At 37.4% G+C, this 20,663-nt stretch overlaps 1 protein-coding gene across 9 annotated transcripts in view; it reads left to right on the top strand.

The window, feature by feature from the left end:
- Positions 1-20,663, top strand: part of EMSY (EMSY transcriptional repressor, BRCA2 interacting) — a 109,094-nt gene that overhangs the window by 15,204 nt on the left and 73,227 nt on the right. For 6 of the 9 annotated variants that reach the window (XM_066249822.1, XM_066249831.1, XM_066249812.1 and 3 more), the window contains 4 exons: positions 1,575-1,750; positions 3,335-3,487; positions 6,148-6,404; positions 17,336-17,612. In XM_066249822.1, the coding sequence (XP_066105919.1) occupies positions 1,575-1,750; positions 3,335-3,487; positions 6,148-6,404; positions 17,336-17,612 (863 nt within the window). The remainder of the gene's footprint in view (positions 1-1,574; positions 1,751-3,334; positions 3,488-6,147; positions 6,405-17,335; positions 17,613-20,663) is intronic. The other 3 variants (XM_066249789.1, XM_066249771.1, XM_066249799.1) reach the window with 2 other exon arrangements.

Raw genomic sequence — 20,663 nt, 5'->3', positions numbered from 1 at the left:
TATGCTTGTTGGAGGAAACCTGTAGTAGCTGTGTGACCTTATGTAAGTTAGTTAAACTCTCAGTTTCCCCATCTATAAAAGGAAGATAATATTACCAGTTGCTTAGGATTTTTGAAAGAATTACATGTGTTAATAATACTTGTAAAATGTTTAGAAAAATGAATGACATACAGTAAATGCTTAGTTGATGTTAGCTATCATTATTACCATCATCATCATTATTATTCCACTAGCCCCTACCTAATAAGGGTACTACTTTAAATATGAAGAATCAGTGGACATAGTCTTAACCTGTAGATTGGGTTGTAGAATCTCTGGTTTTGAAAACGGTACAGAAAGATTTCTAATTTAATGAAAAGATTGAATCTGAGCGGATTTTAAATCTCAGCCCTAATTATTAGTCAGGAGAAGTGACACGCAACTACATTTTATGGAGCCAAGTAAAGAGAGGTGATGCAACTCTCATATTTCAACTTAGGTTTGGATTCCTGGGATAAAATTTGCTCAAGAAGTTTAGAATAGAGAAACTTGAGATAAGTGTCTGCTTGAGCAGTGGTCCCCAACCTTTTTTGGACCACAGACTGGTTTAATGTCAGAAAATATTTTTACAGACCGGCCTTTAGGGTGGGATGGATAAATGCACAAAATAAAATTATGTGATGGGTGTAAAAACTGTGATATTTTAAAATATAATTGTTGAACTTACAAGTGTCAAGAGTGAGTCTTAGACAGATGTAACAGAGGGAATCTGGTCATTTTAAAAAAATAAAACATCGTTCAGACTTAAATATAAGTAAAACGGAAATAATGTGAGTTATTTATTCTTTCTCTGTGGACCGGTACTGGTCCGCGGCCCAAGGATTGGGGACCACTGTGCTTGAGGATAGATTTCAAAGCCTCAAATGCTGAGAGTGATGAATGCTATAAACACATAAAATTAAAGTAGTGGCAGGTTTCTTCCAGTGTCCTCAGATCTAGTCTATTTTTTAACAGTAAAGATAATAATATAATATATTACCAGTGAAACATGCTGCCCTCTTCTGCCCCTTGAGTCTCCCTCGTTTACTGCCTCAATTTCCTATCTTTTAAAGCCTAGAACTTCTGGCCATGCAAGCAGTGACATAGTTTTGCAAAGGTTCACTGAATTCTATCCTTACTTATTAAGGAAAATCTGATTTTTAAAATTGTGAGTGCTTTTTACCTTTCTAATTTAATTACAAAATTTAATTCTAAAAGTTGGTAGAAATACTGGTTTTCATTAGCAGTACTGGATTTAAACTATTGAAAATAATACTGACATTTGTAAAGAAGGCAGAGGAAAATTTTTTGAAGTTTCAATTATGTTTGTTATAAGAAACGATTATAGAATAAAATGTGTAAGAAGCTAAGTGTATGTGAAATTCCTAGAATTCTGATCATTATTCATAATTTTGATCTTGCTTGCTTAAAGTAAACCCTTTCCTATTCACCTAGGGTACTTAAAATTTTTTTAAGATGTATTTGTTTGTGAAAACATATTTGACTCACTTTTAGTGATTGAGAACTCTTGTAGCAGCATTTTCTTTTCTGTTCAGTATGTCTGGACCTAATAGCTCTTCAGAGTGGTCCATTGAAGGTCGTCGATTGGTACCACTGATGCCCCGGCTGGTTCCCCAAACTGCCTTCACTGTAACAGCTAATGCTGTTGCCAATGCAGCTGTCCAGCACAATGCATCTCTTCCAGTGCCTGCAGAAACAGGAAGCAAGGAAGGTGAGTTGAAGAATATTTGTGTATAGAGATGACTTTTCCTAGATTCTTCAGGAAAAGTTATCTTATTTTTCATCTGTTTTTATCCAGAGTTTAAAGGTTGTAAAACAGTGAGCATTTTTTATTCTGAAACTATAAACTGCTGGTTTTTAGTCTCAGCCAGAATTAAACCTCTCTTTTGTTCAAAGTGTGAAGTAATCACAAAATTGCAAAAAGCCCTCTTGGAATGAATTTTTGATAGCAGTGTATTTTGTTAGGAGTGAATAAAAGGTTTTAATGGGTGATATGGAAAATAATAAGACGATAGAAGTCATTTAGTTGCTGGGGAAAGATGCTGAACTTATACTTTAGAATATAAAGCTGTTTTTGTCTTCTGGAATCAATGGTATATACTGCTTCTCTGTTCTGGTCAATGTGCCAAATCCATTAGGGATTACCTGGCAGATGGAGAAAGCTTTCTTAATGTTATTTAATCTAGTAATTGACACATACTTTAAAAATCTTTGAATTCTCCTGAGGTCACCAAGAGTAATATTAGTTTTGAGAATACACATTTGGATTGACTTTAGTAGCTTACTTTGGTGTTGTATGAAAATGACCCTTAAATAATGTAGTTGTCAGCTGACTTTGGGGAGTTGTCTTTTCTGTACTAGCAGTGGGCTGTCAAATAGAGTGAGACATGATTTCCAGGCTCTTCTTCAGCTAGAGAGAGTTTCCAGTGTGCAAACTTGACCTCCATTGAGTTTGTTTTGTTGGTTGTAGGAGAGGTATCTTTTCTTCCCACTTTATCTTTTCTACCCATCAACTCTTGGGTAGAGTGGAAAGAATATAGGACTTCCAATAGACAAATTTATATGTGAATTCTAGTTTTGCTGTTTCCTAGCTATGTGACCACCAGCATGTTTTTTAGCTTCTGTGAACCTTGGTTTTCTCATCTTTAAAATGCAGGTGTGGTGTTGTGACAATTAGTAATAATACATGACAAGGATTTAGCATAGTACATGGTATTCAGTAAATGGTACTTATAAACTATTATATTTTTGCTTGTCGTTATTCAATATATTGAAATATGACATTGTCATTACTTTAGTTGAATTATTGTTGCATTGCTTGGATGGCAAGTGACTAGTGAGTTGATTTATAATAAAGGAACCTTGCCTTGGTTCCCTCCTCATAGCCAAATTGGAAATTGCTATGGTTAGGAAAAAATTATCCATCACTCCATCGTTGGTGCTGCTCTTAATATTAAAAGGAAATACAAGTACTGTTTAACTCTTGCCATGAATGAGAAACAATTTTCATTTTTCTCAGTGTAGTTTTACACTTGATTTCTCTGTAACTGCACTCTTCTCCATTGGCAGCATCACCTGTAGACAGCTATTAAATACTTGGGGGAAACCCAGTTAAAGGAAGATTTTTAGGAAAGGTTAATAAACCTTTTAACTTGTAGGCCTAATACCTAGCACTGGCTTCTATCTTCTGATCACATGAAAATGTTAACATTGGCCTGCAGTAAAAACTAATTTTTCTGTATGAGTGGACAGTTTTGGTGAAAGTTAACAGCAAACTTTTTTATCGTTCCTTCAGTAGTGGTTTGCTATTCCTACACAAGTACCACGTCAACCCCAACCTCTACCCCCGTTCCAAGTGGCAGCATAGCAACGGTTAAGTCTCCAAGACCTGCCAGTCCTGCCTCCAATGTAGTTGTCTTGCCAAGTGGAAGTACTGTTTATGTCAAAAGTAAGTGATATTCTCAGTGTTATTAGGGCTTTCTTGGCTAAATGCTACAGCGTAGGTTCTGATTAGATCTGCCTTCCTGGTCCACTGGCTATTAGCAGTGGTTAGTTTCTGAAGTTTCTAAAGAATTCTTTTCTTTACATGTGACAAGGGATATATTGCTTTTTAATCAGTTCTGGGGGTTGAGAAATTACTTCTTTTTTGTTCTGTGTGGGGGAATCTGCCTTGAATAGTGCTATCCTTCAGGTAATTTACCTGTTTAGCTTGTCATGGAATAGAAATGTGAGTAGAAATGAAGGAATGTGCTTATGTGATTTATTCCTATAATTATAATCTCTGTAGTGTTTTATAAAATTATTTCTATAACATCTGTTAGATTCAGTGAAGCATTCTAGAGAGTCCACTTTTTATATTTCTAATTGACTATAATTTTTTGAAGTTTATTTGCAAGGTTTAACCCTTTATTCTACCCTATAAAGCAGTTTGGTGTCCAGTTCAGTATTTTTTGTTTTTCATGTCTTTGTTTATACTTTTGCTATTGATATCAACTGGAGAGCATTAATATTTGATTTTTATTTTTCTCAATATAGTTATAAACTTTATTTCTTTGTAACTTTGTGAGGTAGAGTTTGCTGCTTTAGATGGGAATGATTTTAGGTCATTGTCAACCTTATTTAAATTAGAGTCTAAAAATTGAATGTGTAAGGAGTTTTATTTTATTACCAGTTTCATGAGTCATGCTATATAATTTTTATTTTTTTTTATTATTAATTTTAATGGGGTGACATTGATCAATCAGGGTACATAGGTTCAGAGAAAACATCTCCAGGTTATTTGGACATTTAATTATGTTGCATACCCATCACCCAAAGTCAAATTGTCTTCCGTCACCTTCTATCTTGTTTTCTTTGTGCCCCTTCCCTCCCCCAACCCCCTCGCTCCCCCCCCCCCCATAACCACCACATTCTTGTCCATGTCTCTGAATCTCATTTTTATGTCCCATCTATGTATGGAATCATATAGTTCTTAGTTTTTTCTGATTTTTTTCTGATACTTATTTCACTCAGTATAATGTTATCAAGGTCCATCCATGTTGTTGTAAATGATCCAATGTCATCATTTCTTATGGCTGAGTGGTATTCCATAGTATATGCTATATACTTTTTAAATGTCTACTCTGTAGAGATATTGTATGTGTGTTGCAAGTTTTTATGTTTTTCACTTGATTTTTTTTTAAGTCTACAAAAAGAGGCTTTAGTGCATAAAAATAAACTAAGAATTTGGAACTGTTGAGTTTATATATGATTTCTGTGGATTAAGACAAGGTGGGCTTTAAAATAACTTTAGAGATCTACTTTTTTTTTTTTTTTTGTATTTTTCTGAAGCTGGAAACGGGGAGGCAGTCAGACAGACTCCCGCATGCGCCCGACCGGGATCCACCCGGCATGCCCACCAGGGGGCGATGCTCTGCCCATCCGGGGCGTCGCTCTGTCGCGACCAGAGCCACTCCAGCGCCTGAGGCCATCTTTTGCTCCAATGGAGCCTCGGCTGCGGGAGGAGAAGAGAGAGACAGAGAGGAAGGAGAGGGGGAAGGGTGGAGAAGCAGATGGGCGCCTCTCCTGTGTGCCCTGGCCAGGAATCGAACCCGGGACTTCCGCACGCCAGGCCGACGCTCTACTACTGAGCCAACCGGCCAGGGCCTAGAGATCTACTTTTTAATCATTTTTTAAAACCTTGAAAATGAGTCTCAAACATGAGGAAACTATTTTACATAGCTCATAGTTTGAAGTGACAGGACATTTATTGCTTTATTCTCAGAAGTAACATAGGCAACATTTGTTTGGGATATAATCATTCATTCACCTAACTTTATATGTGCAAAGGCACTATACCAGGGAAACAAACCAATAAGACTTAGTCATTGCCTTCTGGGAACCCCTTAATTATGGGAGATATGGAGACTGCCAGTCACATTGCCATGGGGTAAGTGATACAGAAGAGAATATACAAAGTGCTTTATAAGCTCAGAGGAGACGTGAATTCAATGAGGAGATGGCTTACAGGATGATGATTGCAGGATGGCGAAGTGGTCATTAATGGGAGGTGGCATTCCCCAAAGAACAATAGTATATAGAGACTTCAGATGGATAGAATGTGGTAAGGCTTTGGGGAATGGCGAACACTTTAATGTGCCAGAATTATAGACGTACACAGAGTTGAGTGGAACAGGGTATTGTGTTCTTGTAAAGATATGGGAATTTGAATGCTATAGTAATGATTTTGTGCCTTATCTTGTAAAGAGATAAAAACTGTTAAAGAATTTGAAGCAGGGCATTGCCATGAATTAGATGTGATATTTTAAACTGGTAGTTGGTTGGAGGGTGGAAAAGAAGTAGAGATATTCAAAGCATGAAAACTTTTTAGAAGGTTGTTACTAAAATACATGCAGGTAATAAGGTCTTGAGATGGTCACAGGGTTAAAGAAAGGAGGAAGGCATTCAGAGACAACTTCTCTGAGGAAGGATTGACAGGGCTTATGTCTGATTGGGCATGAGGCAAAGGGACAGGTCAGGGATGATTTGATGACACAAAGATTTAAAAATAAAGTATAAAATGCAATGTTAGATTGCTGTAAATATAGCAGGAGTGTCTTTGCCTTTCAGGTGTTAGCTGTTCAGACGAAGATGAAAAACCCAGGAAACGAAGGCGAACGAACTCTTCTAGTTCCTCCCCCGTTGTCCTAAAGGAAGTTCCAAAGGCTGTTCCCGTCTCAAAGACGATCACTGTGCCTGTGAGTGGCAGTCCCAAGATGAGCAATATCATGCAGAGCATTGCCAACTCCTTACCACCCCACATGTCTCCTGTGAAAATAACCTTCACCAAACCATCAACACAGACGACAAACACCACAACACAGAAGGTATGTGGTGGAGGGAGTCTCAGCCTGCCAATTGCTATTTCTGTCTCAGCATGAGTCAGATTTAACAAACATGCACTGAGTGCTTACTATGTGCTTGGCATTATGCTGGGAATGTTCATATTTTTTTAATTTTGCACAGAAAACTTGGGGATAGGTAATAGTTATTTCACTTTTTCTGGATGAGTCTCAGAGATGCCAAATGACTTGACTAATACACCACAGCTGGCCGATCCCCTACTTCTAAGATTTTTATTCTATTCTATTATTATGATGCCATTTGGAAAAAAAATTAAAATGTAAAAGATTTTTTTAACTTGAAGTAGGAAATAGGCTAACTTTGCCTTCAGGAACTTAGTTTTTACTTTGTCAGAGTAACAAAGTTGTCAGAGTTAAGTGTTTCATAGAAGGAGGAAGCATATGATTAAGTGAACAAATGTTGTCTTTTTTTTGTTACTATCATCAATTTATTCCTAAATTATTCTCAGTATGTTCCAATCAGTATTCTGTCAATTTCATGTTGTTAATAACCCTCTAACTTCCCACAGTGATCTGGATGCTGATGGAATCCTAAGTTTGTTGAACACCTGCATTACTGACTTCACCACATTCTGATCTTCTTTCTTGGTTTAGTTACTTGTTTGCTGGAACATATCCTGTAGTAGCTTCTTGGTGTATAGGTGGATAGAGAGTACATTTTTGAGACCTTGCATGGTGGACTGAAAATTTCATTATTCTACCCTTTCACTTTTTTGATGTGGAAGTATTCTAGGATGGTGACTTTCCCCTAAGAATTTTTTTTTTATTAATTTTAATGGAGTGACATTGATCAGTCAGGGTACATAAGTTCAGAGAAAACATCTCCAGGTTATATTGACATTTGATTATGTTGCATACCCATCACCCAAAGTCAAATTGTCTTCCGTCACCTTCTATCTGGTTTTCTTTGTGTCCCTCCCCTCCCCCAACCCCCTCACTCTCCCCCCCCATAACCACTGCACTCTTGTCCATGTCTCTGAATCTCATTTTTATGTCCCATCTACGTATGGAATCATATAGTTCTTGGTTTTTTCTGATTTACTTATTTCACTCAGTACAATGTTATCAAGGTCCATCCATGTTGTTGTAAATGATCCGATTGTATCATTTCTTATGGCTGAGTAGTATTCCATAGTATATATGTACCAAAGCTTTTTAATCCACTCGTCCACTGATGGACACTTGGGCTGTTTTCAGATCTTCGCTATTGTGAACAATGCTGCAATAAACATGGGGGTGCATTTCTCCTTTTGAAACAGTGCTATGGTGTTCTTAGGGTATATTCCTAAAAGTGGGATAGCTGGGTCAAAAGGCAGTTCGATTTTTAATTTTTTGAGGAATCTCCATACTGTTTTCCACAGTGGCTGCACCGGTCTGCATTCCCACCAGCAGTGCAGGAGGGTTCCCTTTTCTCCACATCCTCGACAGCACTTATTCTGTGTTGTTTTGTTGATGAGCGCCATTCTGACTGGTGTGAGGTGATATCTGATTGTGGTTTTAATTTGCATTTCTCTAATGATTAGTGATATTGAGCATTTTTTCATCTGCCTATTGACCATCTGTATGTCCTCTTTGGAGAAGTGTTTATTCATATCTTTTGCCCATTTTTTGATTGGCCCCTAAGAATTTTGAAGATACTGCTTCATTGGCTTTTGGCTTCCAGTATTGCTTTTGAGAAGCCCAATGCCATTCTAATTTCAGATCCTCTTTTTCTTTTTTGAAAACTCAGTAACTCAGAGTTGTAAAATTTCGAGGTAATTTTCCTTAGTGTGAGTCCTTATTTTATCGATTGGGTTGTGTACTCCGTGGTCTCTTTCGTTTATTTTGATTTTTCTCTGTTCTCTCCTTTTGGATCACCTATTATTCAGGATGTTGAACTGCCTGGGTTGATCCTTTAGTTTTTCTCATCCTTTCTTACTCCCGTTTTCCATGTTTGCTTTTTCTTACTACCATAATATAATGGTTAAAAGCCTGGATTTTGGAATTAGACTTTCTGAATTCAAATTCCAGTATTTGCCATTTGCTATCTGTATGACTATGGGAAAAATAACTCTAGATCTAACTTTTCTCATTTGTAAAATAAGAAAAACAATATATCTATTTTCTAGGGGTTTGGGATATAAATAAATGAGATAATAGTGTAAAACTGTTAGAATAGAGCCTAGCACATAATCGATGCTTTATAAGTATTATTTTTCTTTATCCATTAACTTTTATCCTTCATTACTTTATATGAAATTTTTTGTTTTTTCTCTCATACTTTAAATTTCTAGTAGCTCTCTTTTGTTCTATGAAGGTTCCTTTTTTTAAAATAGCATCCTGCTTTCTCCTATAATCGCTGTATTCTCTTTTCCGATAATTCAGGATAATTTTTTTGATGTTTTCTTCTTTGATGTTTTTTACCTGTATGTTCCTTTTATCTATTTGTTTTCTTCTTTCTCATGGCAGAGTTTCCTTAAATGCTGGCTCTCTGTTTAGATATGAAAGTGGGCATTAATAAAAAGCTGACAGAAAGTTTCATGTATAGGGTGGGATATGTTTGCTGGTGATTTTTAATGTAGGTTGACCTCACTGGGATAGTTTGTTGAGAAACACCCACTATCCCTTTACCTCCTCCAGCCTGTCACACTCACTAGGGCTTTTTCATGGATTGGTCAGTTTCCTCAGAGGAGAATCTTCCAGTTTCCTACCTAGAGCAATGAGTCTTTCTGCCCTTATTTTGAGAGTAAATGGAGAGAGAGGGCTGAATAATCCCACCATTCAGTATATAGACTTTATCTCTCTGGTTTCAGCAAAGCACCCACCCCACTCAGCCTGGCGTCATCAAATTCTCTTGGATTTAGTCTTTCTTGAGGATGTGGGAGGATAACTGGGGATCTAAATGCTATTTACACAGACTTTCAACTGATTTTCTTCTTTCTAGTTCTACTTTTATCCCCATTTCTGAAGTATCTGGTTCTCTTAGTCCTGAGGTTTTCTGGGGTTCTCTGATGTAAGTTTGTATTGTTTTAGTTTTTCCATTTGCTGTCTTAGGTTTTCACTTTCTTGGGAATGCTGATCAGTTGGTTACTGCTTGTTTCTGTTTCCAGTTTCCAGAAACTTTATAGCTGTTAATCTCCTTTCCATTTTGACCTTACAGGTTTATGTCCCTCTTCCCTTTAAAAAAATCCCTTCATACTTTTAGAGGGATTTGTGTTCAATGTGTGGTCTTCCACACCTTGAATCTTCAGAATCATGATAACTTTATTTAAAGAACCTTCTTTAGTTTCCTAGAAAGATGTCATTAGATAAAAAGTTATTTTCTTAATAAACCAGAAATTATAATGAGTTGATCTGTTGAATACAATTCTATTTTCAGTCTTGGAATGAGACATTATGGTATAGTGTTAGAATCAAATAAGACTTTTTTTAGTTAAAGAGGGCTGAGTTGGAACCCCAGCTCTTCTAATCTGACCTAAGATAAATTAACCTTTCTAAATCTTTTTACCCATGAGTTGAGAATAATGCTAATCTTATAAGGTATAGTGAGGATTAAATGAGATTTGATAATTTAAAGAACAACATAATATATATACTCAAAAGAAGTTAGCTTCTTTTCCTTGCGGTTATTTTGTAGAAAGCAGTGGTTTATTTATTCTCATTGTTGGATTGAGCTGTTCCAAAAATCTAAACTGATCAATTAGCTGAAGCTTACCTCTTAATATATAGAAATTGATTTTTTTTTTTTTGTATTTTTCTGAAGCTGGAAACGGGGAGAGACAGTCAGACAGACTCCCGCATGCACCCGACCGGGATCCACCCGGCACGCCCACCAGGGGCGACGCTCTGCCCACCAGGGGGCGATGCTCTGCCCCTCCGAAGCGTCGCTCTGCCGCGACCAGAGCCACTCTAGCGCCTGGGGCAGAGGCCAAGGAGCCATCCCCAGCGCCCGGGACATCCTTGCTCCAATGGAGCCTTGGCTGCGGGAGGGGAAGAGAGAGACAGAGAGGAAGGAGGGAGGGGGGGGTGGAGAAGAAAATGGGCGCTTCTCCTATGTGCCCTGGCCGGGAATCGAACCTGGGTCCCCCGCACGCCAGGCCGACGCTCTACCGCTGAGCCAGCGGGCCAGGGCAAAATTGATTATTTTTGATGACTTCTTAAATGTTATAGTGAACATAATTTTTGCATTTGTATTTGATGACTCCAAGGTAATCTTTCTGAATATCACTTTTTACATATTATATTATAGCTATTGCCTTCTAGGCTAGCTCTATATTATGTAACATCACATACTATATAAATTATGTGAGTTTTTAAGTGATTATATTGTAATTACTGCCTTCTTTGCTGGATATTGTTGTGGGGTTTTTTTTTGTATTTTTCTGAAGCTGGAAACGGGGAGAGACAGTTAGACAGACTCCCGCATGCGCCCGACCGGGTTCCACCCGGCACGCCCACCAGGGGCGATGCTCTGCCCACCAGGGGGCGATGCTCTGCCCCTCCGGGGCGTCGCTCTGCCGCGACCAGAGCCACTCTAGCGCCTGGGGCAGAGGCCAAGGAGCCATCCCCAGCGCCCGGGCCATCTTTGCTCCAATGGAGCCTTGGCTGCGGGAGGGGAAGAGAGAGACAGAGAGGAAGGAGGGGGTGGGGGTGGAGAAGCAAATGGGCGCTTCTCCTATGTGCCCTGGCCGGGAATCGAACCCGGGTCCCCCGCACGCCAGGCTGACGCTCTACTGCTGAGCCAACCGGTCAGGGCCTGGATATTGTTTTATTAGTAATTTTTCCCCCTCCCCTTATTATTTACTTTTTAAATTTGGTTTTTGAGAAATAGTGTGAAAAAAGTTTTAGCTAAAAGAGCACCCACTTCCCATCCATGTCTTCCTATTCCCTTACTCTGTTTTATTTTTATTTGTTATCCTTATATCTAGTTGGCATTATAGTACATATTTGTTTATTTACTATTAGAGTGGAAGTTACCATGGATAGAGACTTCATCTTATTCATCACTGTATTCTTTTGTGCTCAGAATAGTGCCTGGAATGTAATAGGTATTAGTTAATATTTGGTGAGTGAGTGAGTGAGTGAGTGAATGAATGAATGAATGAATGAATATAGATTTGATTTTAATACTGGCTCTGCCACCTTTCTCCAGCCTCAGTTTGCTTATACAAAATGCTAATGACAGTACTTAGTGCCTAGAGTTACCGGAATAATTAGATGAGATGATTCAGGGAAAGTGCTTTACATAGTGCATATGCTGAATTCTCAGTAAATGTCACCTAATATTACTAATTTTTCAATCTTCTTTGGTAGACCTATATAAAGATACTTGGAGTAGATGGTAGTTCACTTACAAGTGAAGTTGCTGAACTTTTTTTTTAATTTCGTGACTTTACCATATTTTTGGGTTTTTTTTTTCCTTCTGACCTGTTAAGTGAGAATGGATAGTAGAGGTTGTTACATTTGTGATGCTTATAGGAGGAAATATTTATCTCCATAGTTGTACATGAGCCATACCATGAGATTTCAGACTCAGAACCTTGGTTTTATCCTACTGTGTTTAAAAAATAAATGTTTAAGACAAATTGTGTTAAAAATAAGACCTATTCCTTCATGAATGTTTATTATCTACTGTGTTCCAGATGCAGAACTACTCTTTTACGTCATGTATACTCATTGCCATTAGTTTTATTATTTCTTGGACAAGCTGAGTATGGATAGGACTAATAGATGTTCTCTGGGGTTTTTTTTTTCCCCCCCTCTGGGGTTTTTGTTTGTTTTTTGTTTTCCTTTTGCTGCATAGTTGTAATTTTTTTGACATCTTTGTAAGGCTGTTGACATTATTACATTCAGCTTGGGTTTCTCAAAAATTCTATATAAGACAACTTAAAAATTATTTTAAGAAAAGTGACTTTTACTCTAAAATATTTATGATTTTGTGGACTTGATTCAAATTCAGATAGATCATATATTTTCAGGGTAGACAAATTTCCACCTATGTTAATGTGGTGCCATCATTTTAAGTATAACATTGGTGTAGCACTTATATAAACAAAGCAACAGGATATAGCTTTATGCTTTCATGTGCTTGATTGATATTTTTCATTTTATCCTTAGGGTGCAAGTCTCAGCACTCTTAAGGAGTTTTTGTGAGTGCTAGAAGGTCAATAATTTGAATTATGGCCTGAATAAACACTGTTTGGTTCACTTGGTTTCAAGATCCCTTTAAAGCACAAGGAAATTTTCTTCAAGGTGGACCTCTAATTTCAAATAAACCCTTTTCAGATCAAAAATCAACTTGCAGACTGAAATTTCAAAAAACGTTTTATCTTTGCATCTATAACCTAAAACATAGTCTTAAAGACTCTAGATTTATTTTGCTGAAATTTTGATGTCTCAGTGTTAGAAGTCTACATGCATTCTCCAGTTCTGAAATTGCAAATTGATGCAAATGTGATGCTTCCTCTTCCTTTGCCCATGACAGACACTGCTAATTAACTGTGTCATACTTTCTTGCCAAGCCTTGGTAAATTCTCACCCATGCCGCAGAGTTCTCATAAAAACTGTGCTCCAGAAGGCTACTGCTTTTAGTCCAGAATTAGCAAATGTGAAATCTAATTGCCATTGTTATTTTAATTTGTTTGGCTGTGGTATTAGCTGTGGGAGTTCTTTGGATTCTCAGGGGTATCAGAATCTTGGAAAAAGGTATCTAAAATTTTTTAATGAAACAAAAATAGAGTACATTAAAATATATTTTCAGATAAATTTGTTGTATAACACCTTTACTGATATCCTTTTAACATTTATTAAGTAGTAATAGTAAGCTACTAATAAGTACCATTTGTTGATTGTCAAATATTGACCACCTACTGTGTGCCTAGCAGTATGCTAGATGCTTCACATCATTCTCTCATTTAATTCTTGTAATTATTTGCAGGGTAGTGTTATTATCCCTATTTTATAGATTAAAGTTAGAGCCCAGAAATTTGAAACATGTCCAGGGGCTTGCCATTTGTCAGTGACCAGTGGCAGAGGCAGGAGTAAGCTCTGGTTCTTTTGACTCGAATTTTGGTCTTTTTACTGTATTGGTCTACTTCTTCTCAGTTTATATGATGGCTGATAGTTGTTTTTGCAATAATACTATATAGGTATTTGCTGACCGAGTCTATATAGAAGTATGCTGGTCAACTCTCTATAATTGACAGTTAAGACTTGTCCATCCCTCTTGACTCCTCAAATAATTAAACTTTTTAAAGTGATAGACAGGTACTAATGCTTTGTAACACTTGGAATACATATAATAATGATATAGTCAAACCTTTGAGATGTAAGTACTGAGTAAAGACATACTCAGTAAATTTTGACCGATTTAATTTCAGGCCTTTTTTAGGACTGATATAAAATGAAAAAGAATTTCTTCCTTAAATTCTTTGGATTTTTTTCAAAACAATGTGGTCTTGATACAAAAAATTTTGGTGAAAGAAGAAAATGTCAGTCTGCTCTGTTTTGGGTATTACTATATGTACCACCATTATATTCACCCAGATTAAAACTGTGATACTACAGATTTGTAAATGATTTTTGTGTTCTCATCTGTTAGGGATAATATTATTACCTGCATTATAGGATTGTTGGGGGATTTAAATAAGCCAATGCATATTAGCTCTAGGAGCTAATCTAGTCCTTGTCTCTTTTTCTTAACCCTGCCATTTTCATACATCAAGTTCTATTGACTGCCTTTCAAAATAATCTGAAATTGCTTCTCGCTATTTCTGCTAATAACCCCAGTCCAAGCAGCCTCTACTATTGCTTGGTCTGTTGTAATAGCTTCTTTATCAGTTTTACTGCCTCCACTCTTGCCTATTATCACATAGCAGCTAGAGTGATCTTTTAAAATCAAAATCAGATTTTGTTGTTTCCCTACTTAAAATCATCCCATGGCTTCCCGTTATACTTAGTGAAAATTGAAATTCTTTACTCTGGCTTACAAATTTGATCTGGCCTTTACTTGCTTTTATATCCTCTCCTTGCTCTATATGTTTTTGCTATACTGGCTTGCTTTCTGTTTTTAAGTACAATGAGCTGATTCCCACCTTAGGACCTTTGTTCCATCCTGTTCTCTTTGAAATGCTTTGTTTCTATGACATTTGTAGTTTTTTAGCCCTACTGGCTAAAGTTGAAGTCTCATTCCTACCTCTCCCCTCCTCTGTTCCCTGTATCAACCTGTGAGCAAATCCTGTTGGTTTTATCTTTAAATATATTTGAAATCTGTTCACTTTTTGTTTCTTCTACCACAAACATTTTAGTCACCATGATTTCTGCTTTGTTTATTGTAGGAGCCTCCTAATTTGTTTCCATGTTTCTATGTTTCTACAGTCTCTGCTCTACCATACTTTATCTAACAGAGTAATTAAAAAAACTTTATTTTTTGAACAGTTTTAGATTTAGAGAACACTTGAGACAAGAGTATGGAGAGTTCTCATACCTTACACTGTTTCAATTATTTTTAACACTTTATATTATTATGGTATGCTTATTATAGTTAATGAAACAATATTGATGAATTCATATCAACTGGACTCCATGATTTATTCAGATTTTCTTTTTAGTTTTTTTTTCTTGTGGGTTTTTTTTTTTTTTTGCGAGAGAGACAGAGGGACAAGAGAGGGACAGATAGGGATAGATAGGCAGGAAGGGAGAGATATGAGAAACATCAGTTCTTTGTTGTTGCACCTTAGTTGTTCATTGATTGCTTTCTCATATGTGCCTTGATCGGGGGGATACAGCAGAGCAAGTGACCCCTTGCTCGAACCAGTGACCTTGGACTCAAGCCAGTGACCTTGGGATTCAGACCAGCAACCTTTGGGCTCAAGCCAGAGACCATGGGGTCATGTCTATGATCCCACACTCAAGCCAGCGACCCTGTGCTCAGGCTGGTGAGCCTGTGCTCAAACCGGCAACCTCGGGGTTTTGAACCTGGATCCTTTGTGTCCCTGTCTGATGCTCTATCTACTGTGCTACCATCTGGTCAAGCAAGCTTTTTTTTTTTTTTTTTTTTTAAGTTTTTAACCTACTGTCATTATCTGTTCCAGTATACCATATTACATTTACTTATATCTCTTAGGCTCCTCTTGGCTGTGAAAGTTTCTCAGACTTTCTTTATGTTTGATGACCACGCCAGTTTTGAGGAGTACTAGTCAAGTATTTTGTAGGTTGCCCCACTATTGGAATTTGTCTAATGTTTTTTCATGATTAGATGAGGGTTATGGATTTTCAGAAGGAAGACCACAGAAATAAAGTGCCATTTTCATCATATTAGATCTAGGGTACATATTATCAACATGATCCTACATCATCTAATCCTCCATTACTTTTCTGACTTTTTGGCTACTACTCTTTACCTTATATTCCAGTCCTGTTTATAAGGTCCTTGAAATTTCTTTAATATACCAAGCTTCTGCCTAAGGGCCATTGTGTTTATTACTGCCTGTGCCATTGGATGCTTTTCTTTCAGGTAGCAACATGGTTCACTCCCATGGTTGCTTTTTTGCTCAGTTGTCACTTTATCGGAGATCATTAAATACTGTATAAAAAGTCTAAAACACTCCCATTATCGCTATGTTTTACCCTGCTTTGTCTTTTCCAATATGACATGTATTTACTTTTTTTGTTTATTGTTACTCTCCCCCTAGTACAGTGGTTCTCAAAGTGTGCGCCCTAGAAGATTTCCAGGTGCACCCTATGGTATTCCAGAGAAATATGTGCCTGTTGGGGACCAAAAATCCAACAGGGTTTTTGGAATTTAGATTTTGGGGGACAGACGTATGGGGAATTGGCTGTAAATCTGCCCAACCCCCACCGCACTTGCCTGATTAGGTTGCAAAAGGTTTTTAAGCTGTGGTGCTGGATTGTTTACACTACCCCCCCATGTTCCCAGAAAGACTGGAGGCAAGTTTCTTCTATCCTTTGTTTGGTATAAAGTTAAGATGATGTGTATGGTGGGGATTTTCTGCACTCAACACAATTAAAAATAAAAAGAGAGGAGTTCTTCAATGTATTGACGAGGAAATGAGAGTTTGCCTTTCAAATATATGCCCAAACTTTGAAGAAATCACTAGGACACATCAGGCTCATGTTTCTCATAAACACAAGAATGAAAAAACTTAACACATTTGCGCCAGGACCTGCCAAATTTACTAAATCTTACTAAGAATGTATCTATATATATAAAAAGATAACTTTCTGGGTTTTTTTTTATTTTTTAACCCCTTTTTTTTTACAAATTCTAAAAAGCATAACAAAAAATATAACGTAAAAATGTTTTTTAATGTCAGAATAAATTTAATTTTGTCTTATTTATTTTGTTTAATTACCATAAAAGCACGCTTGGACTTTATATATTTTTTCTTTAATATTTGACTTAATTATTATAAAATATTTCTCAGAAATTTGCATATAGTGCGCCTACAATTATTTGTAGAATTTTAAATGCGCCCCAACTTCAAAAAGTTTGAGAACCACTGCCCTAGTAGAATGTAGTTCTGTGAATGAACAAACTTTCTTTTTGTTCATTCTACTTTTCCCAGCATCTAGAATCATGCCTGGCACATAGTAGATGCTCAACAAATATTTATAAATGAATGTTCAAATAACTTTCTAGAAAGATTATGCCAGTATATATTCTCAAAGCAGTATATATTAAAATACTTACTTCGCTATGTCTTGAGCGGCATTAATGTTGTCTTTTAAAATACTTGGTTGGTAAAAATTTTTCATTTAAATATTTTTAGGTGTATATTTCTCTCGATTGGTTTATGTTTCATAAGGTAGTTTGAATTATATGTAACTAACTTTGAGTCTAGGTACATTAGTAATATAGTAGGTATATGAAAATAACTTATTTTTTCCTTTCTTAGGTTATTATAGTGACCACATCACCAAGCTCAACCTTCGTGCCCAACATTCTCTCCAAATCCCATAACTATGCAGCAGTCACTAAGCTTGTACCAACATCAGTAATTGCTTCCACAACCCAGAAGCCACCAGTGGTTATAACTGCTTCACAATCCTCTCTGGTCAGTAGCAACAGCAGTGGTAGCAGCAGTTCTACACCATCACCTATTCCTAATACAGTTGCAGTTACAGCTGTGGTATCTTCCACGCCATCTGTTGTTATGTCAACAGTAGCACAAGGTGAGTGGTGATTTGACATGTAATTCTGTCCCTATGGTATATGGGAATTTTGAGGAAAACTCTGTGGGAGTGTTTTTATGCTTTGGGTCTGGAGGTCCCTCCTGTTTTGTCACAGATTACCACTCTCCTTCTCTCAGTTTGAGAGTATTGAGATAGTGGGTTATTCAGTTTTCTTATATTAATATGCTTACATTTTATTCACATATATAGTATCTAGTCACATAGGCAATTAACATTCCTGAAATGTAGGTTAAATCTTATCACAACAAATTTAAAGGTATAAACAAATATCTTTAATATAGTGAGAATTTTTTGTGTGTGTGTGTGTGTATGACAGAGACAGAGAAAGAGACAGATAGGGACAGACAGACTGGAAGGGAGAGAGGTGAGAAGCATCAGTTCTTTGTTGCAGCTCCTTAGTTGTTCATTGATTGCTTTCTCATGTGCCTTGGCCGGAGGTGGAGAGGTGAGGGGGCTACAGCAGAGTGAGTGACCCCTTGCTCAAGTCAGCAACCTCTGGGTTCAATCTAGTGACCATGGGGTCATTTCTATGATTCCATGCTCAAGCCAGTCATCCCACGAGCCAGATGAACCTGCACTCAAGCCAGCGACCTCAGGGTTTCAAACTTGGGTCCTCTCCATCCCAGTACAGCGCTATATCCACTGCACCACCGCCTGGTCAGGCTATAATGAGATTTTTTAATGAGGTATTTGAAATTATTTTACTATAAGTTCTTCAGAAGAGACATCAAGTATATAACCTCTTCAAAGTAAGTTATTCAATGATGAGAAGTAGGGTGAAGAGGGTCATTTTAAGGACATGCCATTTGCTTTTTTCTTAATTTATTTTATTCTAGTGAGAGGAGGGGAGGCAGAAAGACAGACTCCTGTGGCTGGACCGGGATCCACCTGGTGAGCCCACTAGGGGGCGATGCTCTGCCTATCTGGGGCTGTTGCTCTGTTGCAACTGGAGCCATTTTTTAGTGTCTGAGGCGGAGGCCATGGAGCCATTCTCAGTGCCCGAGGCCAACTCTCTCAAGCCATTTGAGCTGTGGGAGGAAAAGGAAGAGAGAAAGATAAGGAGGAGGGGTGGAGAAACAGATGGCCTCTTCTCTTGTGTGCCCTGACCAGGAATTGAACCCAGGATATCCACATTGCTTCATTATAGCAGAGGAAAGGAAATGTGGAAATCTCAGTCCTTTATTAGCTTAAATTAGTTTAGATGTCTTCTTTGTTTTTGTGTTCCTCCTACATGCAGGCATATAGCACACTGTCAGAAATGTTCTTTTTGCATTGTTGGGGATAGGGATCAGAGGGAAGTATTTATTATAAAGAATTCATACCCATGGTATATATAGTCTATCAAAGGGAGCATAGAGACAATGTGGAACAGTACTTAATATTAGTTTTCATTGAATTTACTTGAACAAAGAATAGCTCAAGATAGACTGAGACTTGGAAATATCTTAGTTTATGAACTAGTAGCAAATGCAAGCAATTGAATAGGAAAACTTTTTCATAATTGCTTTAATTATGTTTAGTTTTTTTGTATAATTGTGTTAGTAAGGAAGAAGTTACATACTATAGATGGGATGTGGTATTTTTTTTAGAGCCCTAATGGTAGAATGTGAGAGCATCTGTCATTATCTGGCTCTAATACCCATTTAATGTCCCAATTAAAAACAGGAAATAGCAGGCTTGAACTTTCTTTTATTTGTTACTTTAATTATTTTAAAACCATTCCAGATTTTCTATTTGTGCAGCAATAAACTATATTACAAGGGGTCCTCGGGTTATGACACAGTTCTGTTCCTACAGCAGTGACATAACCCAAATTTTGGTGTAAGTTGAAACACACCCTAGCCTAACACAAATGGAACACTTGCACTTTTAACGGTCCAAAATGGTGTAGGTAACTGTACTGGGGGATGCCAACCCCCTCACTCATATGCCATGTTTTGGCGTATTCTTCCTCCGAACGCAACCAAACTAGTTTGCCCATGTGGTCTGTAAGTACAGCGCTAATGGCGTAAGCCAAAACACTCATGTCTCAATTTTTTAAAGTTTTTATGGGAGTGAGCATTATAAACTTGAAATGTCATATGTCAAGACTGTCGTGACCCAAGGAACTCTACATAGTTATTAAAAATAGAAATAATTTTTATACAGAAAGTCTGTTTAAAATGCTGGTTGCAAACATGATCTAAATTTATTGTTTAAAAATTTGAAGGTGAGAAAAGGAAAGGCCACCTGTCCCCTCACCTTACTGATCCCCATATCAAAACTATCATTCATTGAAGTTGTTTGCTGAAGTTTTACTATTTTAGAAAGGTTATTGTTCTTCTAAATTATTACTTGAGATAAGAGGAGTATTCTTGGTTGCCAATGAAATGTCTTTAGAGAAAATGAATACAGTCATCCCTCGCCATATTGTGGTTCACTTTTCGTGGTCTCACTGTATCATGGATTTTTTGTTTTATTTTGCGACAGAAGAGAGAGATAGAGGGACAGACAGGCAGGAAGGGAGAGAGATGAGAAGCATCAATTCTTCACTGTATCTCCTTAGTTGTTCGTTGATTGCTTTCTCATATGTGCCTCGACAGCAGGTAGGGGGGAACAGAAGAGCGAGTGACCCTTTGCTCAAGCCAGCGGCCTTGGGCTTAAACTGGTGAGCCTTCTTCAAACCAGATGAACCCGGGCTCAAGCCAGCGACCTCGGGGTTTTGAACCTGGGTCCTCCACATCCCAGTCTGACGATCTATCCACTGCACCACCACCTGGTCAGGCACGGATTTTTAAATTGTATATATCTAATTTTGTATCATGGATTTTTTGCTATATCGCAGTATTTTGCAGTACGTAGTAGCTATTTTTATATATTTATTATTTCAATTATCTTTGCAGTAAAATAAGCAGAATAGTGTGGGAAAGGTTAATAATAGTATGGGAAGGGTTCATAAGAGTGTGGGGAGGGTTTATAAAGCCTTAAAATATATATAAATAATTAAATATAAGGTCGCTACTTTGCGGATTTTGCCTTTCACGGGGTGGG

The sequence above is a fragment of the Saccopteryx bilineata genome, chromosome 1, assembly GCF_036850765.1.
Source record: "Saccopteryx bilineata isolate mSacBil1 chromosome 1, mSacBil1_pri_phased_curated, whole genome shotgun sequence".
NCBI lineage: Eukaryota > Metazoa > Chordata > Mammalia > Chiroptera > Emballonuridae > Saccopteryx > Saccopteryx bilineata.
Note: the sequence above shows the minus strand (reverse complement) of the source record. Positions and strands in the feature narration are given on the sequence as shown.